The following is a 13,436-nucleotide window of genomic DNA, read 5'->3' as shown; positions in this document are numbered from 1 at the left end:
AGCATTATTCTCGAGACTCGAACGAAACCTTATTTTCTTCACTCACACTCCACACTTTCGCCACGCCACTCTTGCAACGACGACTCACGAAGAAGGTGCGCGAGAACCAGAGATTTGAATTTCGACCGGACTTTTATTTCAATCCGATCTCAAGACGTGACTGCTAGGTAGGCCGGGCGCCTTGCATTTTCATTCGAGACTGTCCATTGCGGTGATGTACGACCATGCTAGATTCGCTAAAACCATCGACCAGCTCTGGAAATGCTCCGACATTGAGGAGCCTGGCATTTCAAGAACGAACGTGTGTGGTCTGCCTAGTGGAGTTTGGAATAAGTTTGGAACGTCCGAATTCTTCCTTGTATTCCGCCCACATTCGAAGGAGTGGTGCCGGCGAGCCCTGAACCTGAGACCAGTTAGATTTGTTGACATGTCACATGGTGACTTTGCCTGCAATAGGTTCGAGAGAGCCACCGAGCTCGTCTATACGTGAGCCAACGATTTTCTACGGCTTTTCACCATCTCTCCCCCCCAGCGACGTAAGGGAGTTACTACTTCACCTACTGAGACCCTCTAGTGTCGTGTATATCCCAAGACGATGCCAGAGGATATGACATTCAAACTGATGCCTCAGAGTCATAGACACGATCGACGGCGTGCAAGGTGTGAAATGCGTGAAGCTAGGTGAAAAACGAAATATGAATAAATTTCACCGGTCTCAGGCAAGGTTTCTGTGGCTGCCGGTCTGATGAGCGCAGCAGTGGAGTCATCACCGGCGTGTGACGATGTGACTTTGAGATCTCTCGATTTCAATCTGCGGTGATGTACGCCTTCTCCGTGCACGAACTGAAGTTCGCTGAGTGTGCAGTAAGTGATCGGATCCGGTCAAGCGAGAATCTACATACGATGTGATTCTTACCCTCGAAAGTATAAAAGGACAGTCATCTGAATCTCGCGTTACAGAGCCGATCAAGTCGGTTCCTCCGAGGATATTGACAGTCAATAAACGTTCGTATTGAGGCCAGATGGGAGGTCCGTCAGAAAGTTGGAATCAATCAAATACCATGCGTCTGAGACAAGATATCACTGGCGTTGGGCGAAGAAGTGTCGTTCACCGTAGAGGACCGGTACTGCAGTACTGAGCGCTAAGTCTGTGCCGTGACCGAGTTACTAGTAAAGAATCAAAATGATGTTTTCGAATCATAATATTCGACCTTTGTTTGGCAATGTTTGACAAAAAATTCAATTCATGTTTTTGCCGCAAAGCTATGAATGATGCTCCGTAGGATGTCCAGCCTCTTTTCCTTAAGTTCCCGGCCGCAGGCCCTCTTTCGATTAGCAAGCACCGCCAATCGATCAGTATGTCGCAGAAATTTCAATCTGACGGCTGTAGGTGAGGAGCACGGCAGCAGAGTATCATCCAGTGCTCAGCAAATTTTACGCAGTTCGACAGACCAGAGATGACGACCTCTTCTCATCTGCGACTCTGTCTGGAACCCCAGTATCGGAGGTCTCGAAGTCCACCACCGTCCAAAAAGCTAAATCTCAGGATGCCGCTGCGCGTCGAGAACGACAGTTCTACGAACTTGTGGAGTACGTGACCGACCGCACGGGACGCAAACGTGCTGTCAAAGCCGGTCAAGTGCGCCAAACTGCATGGCCTCGGTTGTTCCAGCTCGCAAATTCGTCAGAACAGCTGGAAATGGTAGCAGAGTTGTTTCCGAGGTGGAGAGACTCAGGTAAGGAGTTCCGCCCCATACACGCAGAGGCTTTCATCCGTGAGTCCAGCATCCTATCGCTGCCCTGTTCTCTGCTGAGATAAAGCAAGGTCGCTGTGAGGAGCTGAAGTGCCCGACACTCGCACTCAAGGTTTTTGGAGACCATTCGAAATACGGTCTGGGTTTGAGCTCTCTCTTCGCCGCACGACATATGCTGCACTCCGTCTATGACAAGCGCCCGCTTTCGGACTCTATGACTGTCGCAGCTCTATTTGGCGTCTACAAGCTCCCACCTGTTTCGTCTGACCTCGCTGCTTGTTCCATGCTCTACGTTGCATGTCTTAAAGATAATTCTGCAAATGCGCGTGCTGTGGGCAAGGCCTTGTATGAGGAGCTCCAGAAGCAAGGTCGAAGACAAACCTCCCGTTAGGGCTCCACAGGAAAGCGCGATGAGGGCAAGATATGCTGAGAAGCCCAATATTTGGTTGTTGGACGCCCTCAAGACGATCGAGAAGGTACACAAAAAGACGGGAAAGGAGTGGAGGTGGATACGATACTGGACAACAGAGCGTGAATGGCGTCCTCGCAATACTTTTACTCCCATACAACCTGCAACTACCGCTGACCACGCATAATCACAGCTCCTTTAATCACCAGTCGAATGTAATGGATTTCGTTTTAGAGCAGCAGCTTGTTAGGCTTGAAGACTCGCCGCGCGCATTCTGCATCTTTCATAAACATTAACCGTTGATTCCGTCTATTGAGTTTTCGATTGTTATATGTTTCTTCATCTAAGTGATGGTGTTGCGCATCAATAGGTAATGTACGGCATACATTCTCGTGATCTTAGCTCACATGACTGCTTGAACACCCCCAGTGACTGAGTTCTCAAATTGAATGACACGAACTTTACAATAAATCGAGGTCGAAAGTTAAGTTCAAATACAGGTCTTGGCGGCTCGATCGGTCCGCAAATTAGAACCCCTCATGACTTGAATCGTGACCCTCAAAACAATTTACATAAACAACTTATCTCCAGACTCGCGCGCTTAATTTCCAGCTAGCCATGACAACCCACGCACTCCTGCAAGCATTCAAGGTCTCCAAGCCCTGCATTCGGTGCATGGATTACCTTGCCAGGCGTGCTGAACGCACGCGCAGTCGCACAAGCCAGCCCACACCTCTCATGGGTGATGATAGATTGCGAGCACGGTCTTACATCGCTCCAGCCTGGCGCTGCAGAGTCTATCCAGGCCATCACCGGTCTTGGACCTAATGCGCCCAGTCCACTCGTGAGAATTCCAGCTACGGGATTCAGCAATAGTACGTCGTGGCAAATCAAGTATGCGCTTGATGCTGGTGCACGGGGTGTGCTTGTTCCTATGGTAGGTGGTTTCAGGAGAGTATGGAACGTTATTAGACTTTGTGCCAAATTGTAGGTCTCCACTGTTGAGAAGGCGAGAGAGATCGTGGCCGACAGTCATTTCCCTCCAGGAGGCCGACGCGGTTTTGGAAGTCCGTTCACTCATGGCGTCTGGAGCATCAGTGCTGCCGACTACCTCAGATCTGCAAATGAAAATGTAGTTGTTATGATCCAAATCGAAACGAAGGAGGGCGTGAAAAATGTTGACGCCATTGCTGCTGTGGATGGTATTGGTGAGTTGGGTTATACTTGAATTGTGTGCATTGCTCAACGCGTCTTTGGTTGTAGATTGCTTATTCATCGGTCCTTACGATCTTTCCCTGTGTTTAGGATACCCTCCCCCCTCTCCCGACCCGCACCCCGACGTGGAAACTGTCATCCAATATATCCTCAAAGCTGCACACAAGGAAGGAAAGAAGTGGTAAGCATGCGTGCTGAATCTCCTGCTACTTCATTGTCACCGATCCACTTATGATCCAGCGCAATTTACTGCACCTCAGGAAAGCAGTCCCTTAAACGTGCTGAGGAAGGCTTCGACATGGTGAGATTACTTGACTGAAAATCCGCATTTGTAGCTCATTCGTTTTTGCGTCATGTAGATTAATGTCACCTTCTGACATTGGTGCCATGACCGAGTCGTTGGCAGCAAACCTCACCGCTGCAGTAGGGGGAGAATCTGGAGCTGCGGCATTCCGATACTGATAGTTGAGAAAATCGAAGTAGTTTTCGGCAATAAATGTACAGTCGATAGAATGTAGTTTACCAACTCGGATGCACTGAAGAAATGATTGATTCCTTTACATTGGTAGCGACTGATCGTTTCCTTGATAGTCATAATCGAAGACTAAGAATGCCGGCCCAGCGACTGTAGCATCGTCGGACACACTCTCCTTGTTGTTCGTGATGACTGAGAACACGAAACCCTGCAGCGTGTCCGGAATGGTGACCGTCATGTCAGAGCGGAGAGGTACGACGAGCGCTTTGAAGCCTGAGATGAACCAAGCATACAACGTTTGTGAATCGCGTTTCGGGGCTGCGGGCGAAAACGACACCTGCACAATCTGTCCAGGCATAACACTGGAGGGAAATGTGAGTGCAGGAAATATTTTGACGGGCGGCAGCGGATTAGAGGATGGGCAGGATGCGATAAAGCCATTCATGATGGTATATAGTTGACTCAGACTCAGTGGTGCCTGTTAATCATTGGTCTCGAAATGTATGTTATGAGACGGGATGCCACATACATCAAATGCCGTGCTCCAAGCGGCACCTTCACGCACGTCTGCGTTGATCCACGCTGAGTGTTTCGCTTCTACGGAGTGAATAGAGCTGATGGAAATGATATAGTCCTAAAACGCTTTTGAGTTGGATTCCAACATGGAGCGATAGAAATCAAAGTACAGGATCAGAGAGATACTTCGCAAGAGTCGTATACGTAGAGGATGCTATTGCTTCCACGATGTTGCTGATCTTCACGAACGATCTCGGGTCGGTGTCGGGGCTGACGGAGAATCCATTCAGCCCACATGTGAAAGACGGACAAGAAACGAGCTGACAAGTTGTATGTGCATGGCTGAACAGCCTTGTCATCCAGGATATTCTGGAGGAACTGAGCATGCGTAAGTTCATGGGAGGATATTTGTGCGTATCTCCCATGCGACCAGGGCGGCAGACCAGCGTTGGAGAAGTCCCGTGGCTCATAGTGGTGCAGTCGTTCGTAGAAGTAATATTGGAAGTGTTCAAGGGAGAGGGCAAAATTTAGAGCTTGGATCTCTGTTGTAGTATTCGTCAGTTTAAGGCTTCGAGAAAGGAAAATCATGTCACCTGTTAGCGCGCTACCGCTATCACGCCGCTCTGAGGGAAGGGAGAGAACGGAAGGGGGAAGAACGAGGGCGAGAAACGCAAAGATGGCCCTCATTGTGAAATGTTAATAATACAAGGGTATACTGTAGGGTTTTGCTAAAAAAAAAGTGGGGTATCCGAGTCGTCCAAAACAGAAAAGAGAAACGACTCACGAAGAATGCCAGTGGAACATTTTATATGGGTAGGCATGTCAGCCCATGTCAGCCTCCCTATTCATTCAAATCTGGCATTGAGTCCCTGTAGGCTTCGTCAGTGGGTTGATCAAATCACAAGGAAGTCGGAAGATGATGGTATGTACCTAGAGAGTGATAGAAAGGTAACACCAACTGATTCGGAATCGGAACCAGTGACATGGTGACTAGGAGTCAGTACTTCAGTCATCTCATACGCGTATAAGTCAGTGACTCGATGAATGTCTATCTTCCTTCTATGATACTATCAAGTTGGTCTGCTCATCATAAGGAAGATCGATAATATTGTAGTGGAGATGAAACGCCCAAGTGGATGTCAAATTGAACCAGTACTTGCTCCGAGTATATTTTTTCCGGAGTTGGCCGCATGGCCCAGAACGCTCTAGCGAGATCATCAAACAACATGTGTCCATTCGTACTATAGGCAATGTTCTCGCGAGTAGATACTCCATCAATACACTATACACGAACCAAAACGAAAGAACCAAAAAAACATACAGTAACGTACTACACTACAATCACGACAGGAGGGACTTCACACTTCGTCCACGCCGTCAGAGTTGAAGTCGAAACTCAAAAAGGCGGGTCCAGCAATCGTCACGTTGTCAGTCACCGTATCATTGCTGGAAGTGACCACAGGGAACACGACACCCTGTAAAGTCGATGGGATTTCAACCGTCATTTGAGAGCTAAGTGGCACAAAAGTGGCCCCAAGCCCAGCAATGAACCCAACATAGAGTTGCTCAGAGGTCGTTGTTGCGTTAAAAGAAACTTGGACGGTCTGGCCTGGCTGAGCACCGGCAGGGAAGGATAATGCGGGGAATGCTTTAACAGGCAGTGGCATGTTAGAGGAAGGGCATGACACGATGACGCCTGATGCAATTGTCCACACGTGATTGAGGTCAAGTGGGGTCTAAACAGACATATTTGAGTAGCGATCTTTAGCAACAGCATGGCGACATACGTCAAACGCAGTGTTCCATGGGTTAGCTTTCAAAACTGCCGAATTGATCCACGCTGATTGTCTTGCTTCAACAGCTAGAATAGCACCCGAGGACGTAATATAATCCTACAAATCATAACGAAATAAACACGCATTAATCACGATATAGATTAAACCATAACTTACCGAGTTCGACAAGAACTGCGCCGCACCAGAATACGCTGAAACGCCGACCGTCTCCAACATGAAACTTGTTGTTACGAAAGAAATTGGGTCTGTATCAGGGCTAACGCAAGGTAGTCTATTCAGCAACTTATGGATCACTCTCATGAAATCTCTACTCACAAACTGTAGGTGCATGGCTGTACCGCCTGATCACCGATTACGCTCTCAAGGAACGACACGTGCGTCGACTCGTGTTGTGCGATTTGGTTCCATCGTCCACGCGCCCAGGCAGGCAGGTCTGCATCGAGGAAGTCCTGCTGGGTGTACTTCTCCAAGCCTTGCGTGTAATATGCATTTTCAAGGTGTTCAAGCGTGAGTGCGAAATTCAGGATTTGAATGTCTATCAACACGAAGACATGAGATCACTGAGAATGGGGTAAGCGACCAACTCACCTGTTGGGGTACTGCTATCATCACGTTTGGCAGGTGCTGCCACACAGAACCCAGGGAGGGCAGCAACAACCAGAAGAGCTACGGAAGCTGCGGTGACTTTCATACTGCTCGACCTTTTCGTGAGATGCAAAAGATGAAGGCGGGCGTTAGGCTTATATGCCAGCTTTATACCCCATGCGGCACAAAAATTAAACCGAACAATTGTACACCGTCATTAAAATGAACTTCGCGATGCCAGCATCCTGACCGCCTGCGAATCTTCAGGGGACAAGCGCCAGACCCAACATTCGACCAGAATGACATAACAGTATGTCATTCGTTCTACTTTGGAATACCATTACTTTTGTTCCCTTATCATCGTTATCGTTTGTTGCTTGGAACCAGTGTACCAAAATTGCTATGGTCATTTTGTTTAGCGCCGTCCTGCACGGCCGCAACTCTGGTCTTACTTACTTACACTGTCTAGTAGGAACAAGATCGTTACACGAGCCAACATCCGTCCTTTCACCTCGGACATTTGCAATACTTTGCGCTACGGCTATCTGCTTGAACACGCTTAGCAGTGGTAGAGAAACCACGCGCATCATAGAAGCTGTTATCTTGTCAACATTGAAACGTTTTTGGGATGTTACTTACCTTGGGTGGCCAAACGTTGGCACTGGGTGCGAATCATTGCAGCGCGATGCCAGTAGCGCCGTTACGGCCTAGGGCCCGGTATGTGTCTAAATGGCTGTGTAACTTTACTAGAAGTCTTCCTAGTGGAAGTTGCGGGAATACCGGAACGAAGGAGTGACACAGAACTTCTTCGAAGATATTCTTAGTCTTGGATAGTCTTGGTGACAGGCCAGGGCCGACCTGGGCCTCTGAGAGTCGAACTTCGGTGTTACTACCAACGAAGGGTAGCTAAGTATCATGATATACTTGCAAGTTGCTAGCGACGTGTCACATGAACTTGAATACACAAGTACTCACCAATCATCTGTTGGTATTGCATGTCAACTGCTCTAACGTCCACCACGTCCATACTTTTCTCAATGTGCACTATTTGCACCTCTCCAGCGAATACGAATAACAGGATTCCCTTCAGCTTCAAGCATATCTGTTTAGTTGCTTCGCGGTGTTGCGGAACAGTTCACGAAGTTACTGGTTCATAGGAACCCGTTAAGGGATGTGGCAATCGAGAGTTGACGCGCACGTAGAGCTCAAACGGCACTCTATGTATTCCACCAAGACACCCAAGCGTGTACCGGCGGATGGCTTCGTGACGTGCAGTTGCCTTTTCGAGCGGAGTCACCCGCCACCATAAACTTTAAAGGGCCCATCAAATTTTTGCACAAAGTATCAACTCACTTGAGCCACAATTAACCCCCACAATCAAATCCCTGTGTCTCTCGCATCTGTCGGTGTATCGCGCATCATGGCTCCCATTTCCAAACGACGAAAGCTTTCAGACCTAACTTCAGGAGATACAAACGAATTGCTGAATAAGATAGAGGAGTTTCGTTCCAACCTTGATGAAGGAGACGAGGATTTGCCTGATGGTCTGATCGATAAGCTCCAAGAACTGCGCGACAAATTGGAAAATGCTAAGGTTGAATGACGTTGAATTGTTTACAGAGCTGATCAGCCTCTCCATAGCACACTTCCTTCTCCAAGGTGGATCCAATAACGCTTGCTTCATTGGAGATATCGTCTGGTCCACTTTTTCCGATCAGCGACAAGAAACAAGAAATCGAAGACCTTGGATTGGCCGAAATACCAGGGTGTCTTCTGATTGATACTACACGATCTCTGATAAGTTTAGTGCGCGGCCACGTCGCAACGGTGGTGTGTTACGGTGGCTGATTTCCGTGATCGACTGTATATTCATTTAAACTCCAAAGACGGAAGCTGGATGTTGCATCTTGATCAGCATACTCTTGTTGAGAGTTATATCGGCGTGTCCGGATGTGAACATAATTCCAGGATTCCCTATCCCTAAAACGACATTCAACCCAGAGTCTGGTAAATGTTCATTTAGTGGCGTTGTCGACTTCTTGGTGACTAAAATCCCCACTCAGTACACCGGTAAGTCATTTTCTGTCGCGTGCTAGAATGAATTTGAACGGTTCTTTAGCATACCTCCTGAGCAATCCGAGCATAGCACTGGCGCGTCCCGGAAACATCGAGGAACCAATAATGTCCAACATCTTCGAAGCCAAGCGCGATAATATTTGGGCCGGTCTATCTCAAGCTACAGTTGCTGCTGCTTCGTATTGTCAATTGCAGGGGTCAGCTCTCTGTCGTTTGATGTCCCGTGACGTAGTCTAACTTTATGATAGCTTATCTGTCATCAGGGGTGTTATCACAAGCGGAGAACAGTGGATGTTCTTCGTGTACAAAAGGCACCCAGATGGTACTGGGCGAGTCCTATATTCTCCCGAATACACTCTGGGACCGAATCTCGAACATCTAGCCTTCGTTCTTGGCCTCTTGCGGGATTCGGTGCGACTGAATTCTCATATCTCATTTTTGCATCCTCGCTGTTTCGAATAGATTGTTAACGCAACTAGCTCCGACCTTGCATTCTTCACTACCCCGCGACAGATATAGTCCCACAGCACGCTCTCCTTGATAAGCTCCCTGTGGAGTATTTGTATTTGTATTGTTGGATGTTCAACATCCTGTATTCCTTTTCCTCGTTTGTCATCACGGACTCCACTATACTGCATAATCTTGTTGTGTCGCGTTATACCAGGACCTAGAATAGGTACTGGTACTGGTTTAACAAAATTAAATGTCTGTCCCCATGATCATCCCGAGGCTGCAGGACTTTAAGCAATTTCATACCGTGGGATAATTTTAGTTAGTTAGGGTGTATGACAAACGGCACTGTATGTACTAGGTACGTGAACAACGCACAAAGCATGATCAGATAACGACATAACTTAGTACGAGCAGAATGTAAGGGCTATGGCATCGATAATGAATATTGGAAAGGGCATGCTTAGGTGGAAGTATCATAGGTGGAGGTATGGAAAACCAGAGAATTCACATATAGGTACTTGTGAGCGCGTGCACCGAGACGATGTCAAATTTCACTCAGTCGGTGTGAAGGTGCGTTTTATCAAATTATAATGCGAGTCAGTGATAACAAAATTCAATAAACTGGAGAGTATAGAGACTGGCAGGAATGATGGCCACCTAGTCACTAGTGCGCCGAAGACAAACGAAGCGAGAGTCCACAACAGCCTATCACACACGATGATTCACCTGTGTCATAGCCAGAATGTTCGGCTCGAGCCATGGGTGTTGACGGTCCTTGTATATTATGGACTTGAGAACCTTGTGCTCCCGCTACAGCTTGACCTTGTTGTGTTGAACTATCAAGCTGTTTGTCGCTCGTGCTTTCCATAGCTGCAGCCACTTCTGCCTCAGACGGTGGGGCAATACCGTATCTCTGCAAGGTTTGTCAATCAGCGATGTCAAGGACGGGAAGATATTGATAATGACGAGCGACTCACATCTTCCTCGCGACACGGAGCAACCTCGACAGGACGTATCGAGGTTCTCACAGAAAAGAAGTTAAAGTTCCGGCGCTGGGTCTTGAGCGGGATTTCTTGGAGTGCATCGACAGGTTTAGTTCTGGGGCGGAGGAAACCAAACGCACTGCGTAGACGAAGTGTGCTTGCGAACGGAGCGGAGCTGCGGCGTGGGATCGGGTTCGTATCACTACCCCAGAAGTTATTGCCCTGTACCACTGAGTGTCAGGCTAGGAAGCGCTGAGGGAAAATGAACATTACTCACATATCTTCCAAATGCTCTGTCGTAGGACTGCTGTTTGGATACAGGAGAGGAGTCACATACCTAAAAAATATGAATGGAGAATGTATAAGAACGTTTATAGCTGATTGGCGCACCTCTCTAGATCGAGCTGCGCGTCCCTGGGATAGAATGAGATTGGTACTATGGAAGGGAGACAGAGACCACTTGCCGTGAAATTTGCGACTAGCTCTGCATTACTATTACAAGCACCCTGAGTGATGCCCCAAATCCGCTTAGACAAAGACGCCAACAATGGCAATATACAGACATACGCACGCTACTATCCTGCTGCTTCAGCGCTGCGTCCAGACTCCATACATAGACCTTTGCGTCCACACCAGCACTGGCAAAGTATGTCCCATCAGGGAACATGGCAAGAGCCCAAATTTGTTCGTCATGCAAGAGTGGGTCCCCGATCGCCTCATTGGTCCCAAGATCCCAGATGCGAACTGAACAATCCTTTGATGCGCTGAAGAGATAGCTTTCATCGAGGGACAGACAAAGGGAGTTGACGCTGTTGGTGTGACCCCGGAGGATGACGAGCTCCTTGCCGTCACTCGTCTGCCATTTCCTGATCGTGCTATCTGATGACGCGGAAAATATTTGTGTACCATCATTGGACCAACATAACGACATCACCCAGTCGTCGTGCCCATTGATCTCGATGAGGGGCTGGCCATCAGTAGACCATATCCGAATCATCTTGTCCGCACCACCGCTCGCGAACTTATCGCCCTGCGGGGAGTATCTAACGACAGTCACCCAACCATGACTGGTCGCTATCGGATGTGCCATTTCTCGGCCAGTATGCGGGTTCCATCGTCGTATGGTGCCGTCATGCGATCCACTTACTATCTCCACCGCATTCGGAGACCAATGGAGGTACATCACCACATCACGATGAGCCTTCCATGGGTCCCCGACCATGTTCCCCTCCTTTGTACTCCACAACTGAACGTTGCCATCCGTGCTTCCACTCACGAGCATTGTTTCATCTGGACACAGTGCTATTGAGATCACCTTCCCGCTGTCAAAGCTTCCCTACAGGCCCTCCGTCTTTTTCCGATTGACGAATTGAGCCATCAGACGACGCGCTCAGTATATTGCCACCAGTGCTTAAACAAGCAAGGCTCCATATAAATGCGGAGTGACCCTCAATGACGTATTCTGGTATCAAGCTCCCTGCTGGACGTTCTGGCGTTGGTTTCTTCCACGACGTGGTCCGAGTATTGTGGTTGACGAAGTAGGACCGACCGAGCGGTGAGATGTGCCATTCGCACCCGGTGACAAGATCTCCTGGTACATCTGTACGTAGTCGTGATTTTCTCGCTCTCAGTGCCAAATTCTCCACTGACCCAGTCGGACTCCTGGTAAAGGTCGTTTTTCTGAAACCATTAGGAGTGTATTATCCTGATATTTCGGTTTGTTATCCAACACCTTGAACTTTTGCCATTGAGGAGGGAGCGCTTCATTCCCACCTGCTTCTTGTTGAGTCGGTTACTTAGTGGGCGTTACAATGTGATGGCTCACCCTTCCAAAATGCGTCCTGGAAGTGCTGTACGCCATAGGGAGGTGGATCGTCTGCGCTCATTGGAGGTGTAACTGGTGCTGGAAAGTCCGTCCTGTTTTCCAATGTGCCTGAATTGACCTCCTTGCGCGGCATTATATCGACTAAGAATGTCTTAGAATAAATACCATGCTGTAATAGATAGAAACGGGTTGATGAAAAGTGAGTTGCAATGACCAATAATGCACAGAATTGATAATCGGGAGTGTGGTCGGACATCAATGGTAATAAAGAGGTGCGCTAAATAGTCAGTCAGTATGTCCGCAGTACATTTTGAAACACCTGACAAATGAGACAAAGTTCAATATAATCTTCGTAATTCGTATCATTATCCGCCCTGGGCGTTTACTTCCCAGCGACTTCTCGCGTGTGGTGGGACCTCTTTGTTTCATAGTTTGTGATAGTACCTTCTTGTCCTGACTAATTAATCAGGCAAATGATTGACGATAGCAGGGTATCACCTCAGTTGTCAATGACTGCAAGTCCTGCTCGTTGTAGAGCTACTTCAAATACTAGTAGTGTGATATTGTTTCACGATCCAGGTCATGACCGTCATGCACCTAGCAACACGCTGCCGGTGGAGGTACCCTGCGCCCTACGAGCTGCCGCATCAAGTAAAAAGACGGCCATACAGCGCAGCATCATTGGTAGGATTGGAAGAAGTGCAAAAATGAATTGTGATACATCTGAAAAAGTCGAGTTGGTCAACAACAAGTCAAAACCTGTTCTGAACAGGCCAGCATCTGAATGTAAGTTCAAGTTAAGTTAGCAACACGCGTATCTGAACAGATTCTTGGTATTACCATTTTGGGGCTCTACCAAAGCGGCAGTTTGCGGTGTAGGGGCGAACACTATCACTTACGCCATCTCAGTCCGCGCCTATATACTTCGACAAAAACGCGGAGGTCAACCTTAATAGTACCAGTTTGGGTGAGCATCTCCGAGGCTCCGTTTCGAAGCAGTACTCTACTTTCGTTCTAATCTCTAGGTAACCGCAGGTGCAGCCCACACTTGATTCGACCAAACAACGTCGAGCTATACCGAGAACTCTTCTACCTTGTCTTTGAAGAAATCCTCAACCGTTGCTCAGCGGTTCTTCGGTAATGTCACTAGCAAGGGTGAGGACTTCTTACACGAGATCACCCTCAACGGTTTCCGGCCAATATCCCTAAAACCTCCTTCCCATTTCCATGCCCAGGAATTTACACAATTTTTTTCGTAGAAATAGCCAATTGTAATTTGTAACATAGTGACCGCCTCCTCAAACAAGGACGTCTTCCCCCACTCTTACCCACCTTGACCCCATAGGGTA

General features: G+C 48.1%; 7 protein-coding genes across 7 annotated transcripts; 4 read left to right on the top strand and 3 right to left on the bottom strand.

Annotated features, from left to right (window-relative positions):
* The first annotated feature begins 1,240 nt into the window (after positions 1-1,240).
* Positions 1,241-2,493, top strand: BJ212DRAFT_1381456 (uncharacterized protein). The gene is made up of 4 exons (XM_041336658.1): positions 1,241-1,390; positions 1,443-1,775; positions 1,826-2,085; positions 2,123-2,493. Exons 1-4 carry the CDS (start codon positions 1,270-1,272, stop codon positions 2,348-2,350), a joined length of 942 nt encoding a protein of 313 aa, XP_041188913.1. The 5' UTR covers positions 1,241-1,269; the 3' UTR covers positions 2,351-2,493.
* Positions 2,494-2,513: 20 nt separating this feature from the next.
* BJ212DRAFT_1448897 (Pyruvate/Phosphoenolpyruvate kinase-like domain-containing protein) lies at positions 2,514-3,840 on the top strand (the record flags this gene model as incomplete). Its single annotated transcript, XM_041338606.1, has 6 exons — positions 2,514-2,533; positions 2,824-3,100; positions 3,155-3,371; positions 3,427-3,559; positions 3,619-3,679; positions 3,775-3,840. 6 exons carry the CDS (start codon positions 2,514-2,516, stop codon positions 3,838-3,840), a joined length of 774 nt encoding a protein of 257 aa, XP_041188912.1.
* A 95-nt stretch (positions 3,841-3,935) lies between these two features.
* On the bottom strand, positions 3,936-5,056 carry BJ212DRAFT_1484774 (ferritin-like domain-containing protein; the record flags this gene model as incomplete). Its single annotated transcript, XM_041340863.1, has 5 exons — positions 3,936-4,331; positions 4,383-4,487; positions 4,540-4,639; positions 4,695-4,911; positions 4,963-5,056. 5 exons carry the CDS (start codon positions 5,054-5,056, stop codon positions 3,936-3,938), a joined length of 912 nt encoding a protein of 303 aa, XP_041188911.1.
* A 671-nt stretch (positions 5,057-5,727) lies between these two features.
* Positions 5,728-6,856, bottom strand: BJ212DRAFT_1448896 (ferritin-like domain-containing protein; the record flags this gene model as incomplete). Its single annotated transcript, XM_041338605.1, has 5 exons — positions 5,728-6,105; positions 6,157-6,261; positions 6,322-6,421; positions 6,481-6,700; positions 6,754-6,856. The coding sequence occupies 5 exons, from the start codon at positions 6,854-6,856 to the stop codon at positions 5,728-5,730; spliced, it is 906 nt and encodes a 301-aa protein (XP_041188910.1).
* A 159-nt stretch (positions 6,857-7,015) lies between these two features.
* Positions 7,016-7,748, top strand: BJ212DRAFT_1381447 (uncharacterized protein). Its single transcript, XM_041336657.1, has 4 exons — positions 7,016-7,150; positions 7,211-7,345; positions 7,390-7,656; positions 7,726-7,748. Exons 1-3 carry the CDS (start codon positions 7,063-7,065, stop codon positions 7,443-7,445), a joined length of 279 nt encoding a protein of 92 aa, XP_041188909.1. The 5' UTR covers positions 7,016-7,062; the 3' UTR covers positions 7,446-7,656; positions 7,726-7,748.
* A 327-nt stretch (positions 7,749-8,075) lies between these two features.
* Positions 8,076-9,548, top strand: BJ212DRAFT_1589955 (uncharacterized protein). The gene is made up of 6 exons (XM_041342473.1): positions 8,076-8,344; positions 8,392-8,580; positions 8,637-8,820; positions 8,870-9,023; positions 9,075-9,237; positions 9,289-9,548. Exons 1-6 carry the CDS (start codon positions 8,171-8,173, stop codon positions 9,343-9,345), a joined length of 921 nt encoding a protein of 306 aa, XP_041188908.1. The 5' UTR covers positions 8,076-8,170; the 3' UTR covers positions 9,346-9,548.
* Positions 9,549-9,650: 102 nt separating this feature from the next.
* On the bottom strand, positions 9,651-11,831 carry BJ212DRAFT_1381414 (WD40-repeat-containing domain protein). Its single transcript, XM_041336656.1, has 7 exons — positions 10,834-11,831; positions 10,727-10,768; positions 10,653-10,676; positions 10,540-10,599; positions 10,257-10,484; positions 9,914-10,192; positions 9,651-9,849 (listed from the first exon to the last, which is right to left on the bottom strand). The coding sequence occupies exons 1-6, from the start codon at positions 11,542-11,544 to the stop codon at positions 9,944-9,946; spliced, it is 1,314 nt and encodes a 437-aa protein (XP_041188907.1). The 5' UTR covers positions 11,545-11,831; the 3' UTR covers positions 9,651-9,849; positions 9,914-9,943.
* Between the last annotated feature and the right edge of the window lie 1,605 nt (positions 11,832-13,436).

This window comes from Suillus subaureus (genome assembly GCF_016647635.1).
Source record: "Suillus subaureus strain MN1 chromosome Unknown BJ212scaffold_36, whole genome shotgun sequence".
Taxonomy (NCBI): Eukaryota; Fungi; Basidiomycota; class Agaricomycetes; order Boletales; family Suillaceae; genus Suillus; species Suillus subaureus.
The sequence above is the reverse complement of the archived record's forward strand: the minus strand, read 5'-3'. Positions and strand labels throughout refer to the sequence as shown.

What these genes read in the sequence shown, in the direction of transcription:
- BJ212DRAFT_1381456 (XM_041336658.1), top strand. Translation starts at nt 1,270, where the DNA reads ATGATGCTCCGTAGGATGTCCAGCCTCTTTTCCTTAAGTTCCCGGCCG. An exon ending in TTTCAATCTGACGGCTGTAG is followed by an intron (nt 1,391 to 1,442) that starts GTGAGGAGCACG and finishes AATTTTACGCAG; the next exon opens with TTCGACAGACCAGAGATGAC. An exon ending in ACACGCAGAGGCTTTCATCC is followed by an intron (nt 1,776 to 1,825) that starts GTGAGTCCAGCA and finishes AGATAAAGCAAG; the next exon opens with GTCGCTGTGAGGAGCTGAAG.
- BJ212DRAFT_1381447 (XM_041336657.1), top strand. Translation starts at nt 7,063, where the DNA reads ATGTCATTCGTTCTACTTTGGAATACCATTACTTTTGTTCCCTTATCA. An exon ending in GAACCAGTGTACCAAAATTG is followed by an intron (nt 7,151 to 7,210) that starts CTATGGTCATTT and finishes TTACTTACTTAC; the next exon opens with ACTGTCTAGTAGGAACAAGA. An exon ending in AACCACGCGCATCATAGAAG is followed by an intron (nt 7,346 to 7,389) that starts CTGTTATCTTGT and finishes GATGTTACTTAC; the next exon opens with CTTGGGTGGCCAAACGTTGG.
- BJ212DRAFT_1589955 (XM_041342473.1), top strand. Translation starts at nt 8,171, where the DNA reads ATGGCTCCCATTTCCAAACGACGAAAGCTTTCAGACCTAACTTCAGGA. An exon ending in GCGGCCACGTCGCAACGGTG is followed by an intron (nt 8,581 to 8,636) that starts GTGTGTTACGGT and finishes TAAACTCCAAAG; the next exon opens with ACGGAAGCTGGATGTTGCAT. An exon ending in TCGTATTGTCAATTGCAGGG is followed by an intron (nt 9,024 to 9,074) that starts GTCAGCTCTCTG and finishes ACTTTATGATAG; the next exon opens with CTTATCTGTCATCAGGGGTG.
- BJ212DRAFT_1381414 (XM_041336656.1), bottom strand. Translation starts at nt 11,544, where the DNA reads ATGCTCGTGAGTGGAAGCACGGATGGCAACGTTCAGTTGTGGAGTACA. An exon ending in AGCTAGTCGCAAATTTCACG is followed by an intron (nt 10,677 to 10,726) that starts GCAAGTGGTCTC and finishes ATTCTATCCCAG; the next exon opens with GGACGCGCAGCTCGATCTAG. An exon ending in ACAGAGCATTTGGAAGATAT is followed by an intron (nt 10,485 to 10,539) that starts GTGAGTAATGTT and finishes TCAGTGGTACAG; the next exon opens with GGCAATAACTTCTGGGGTAG.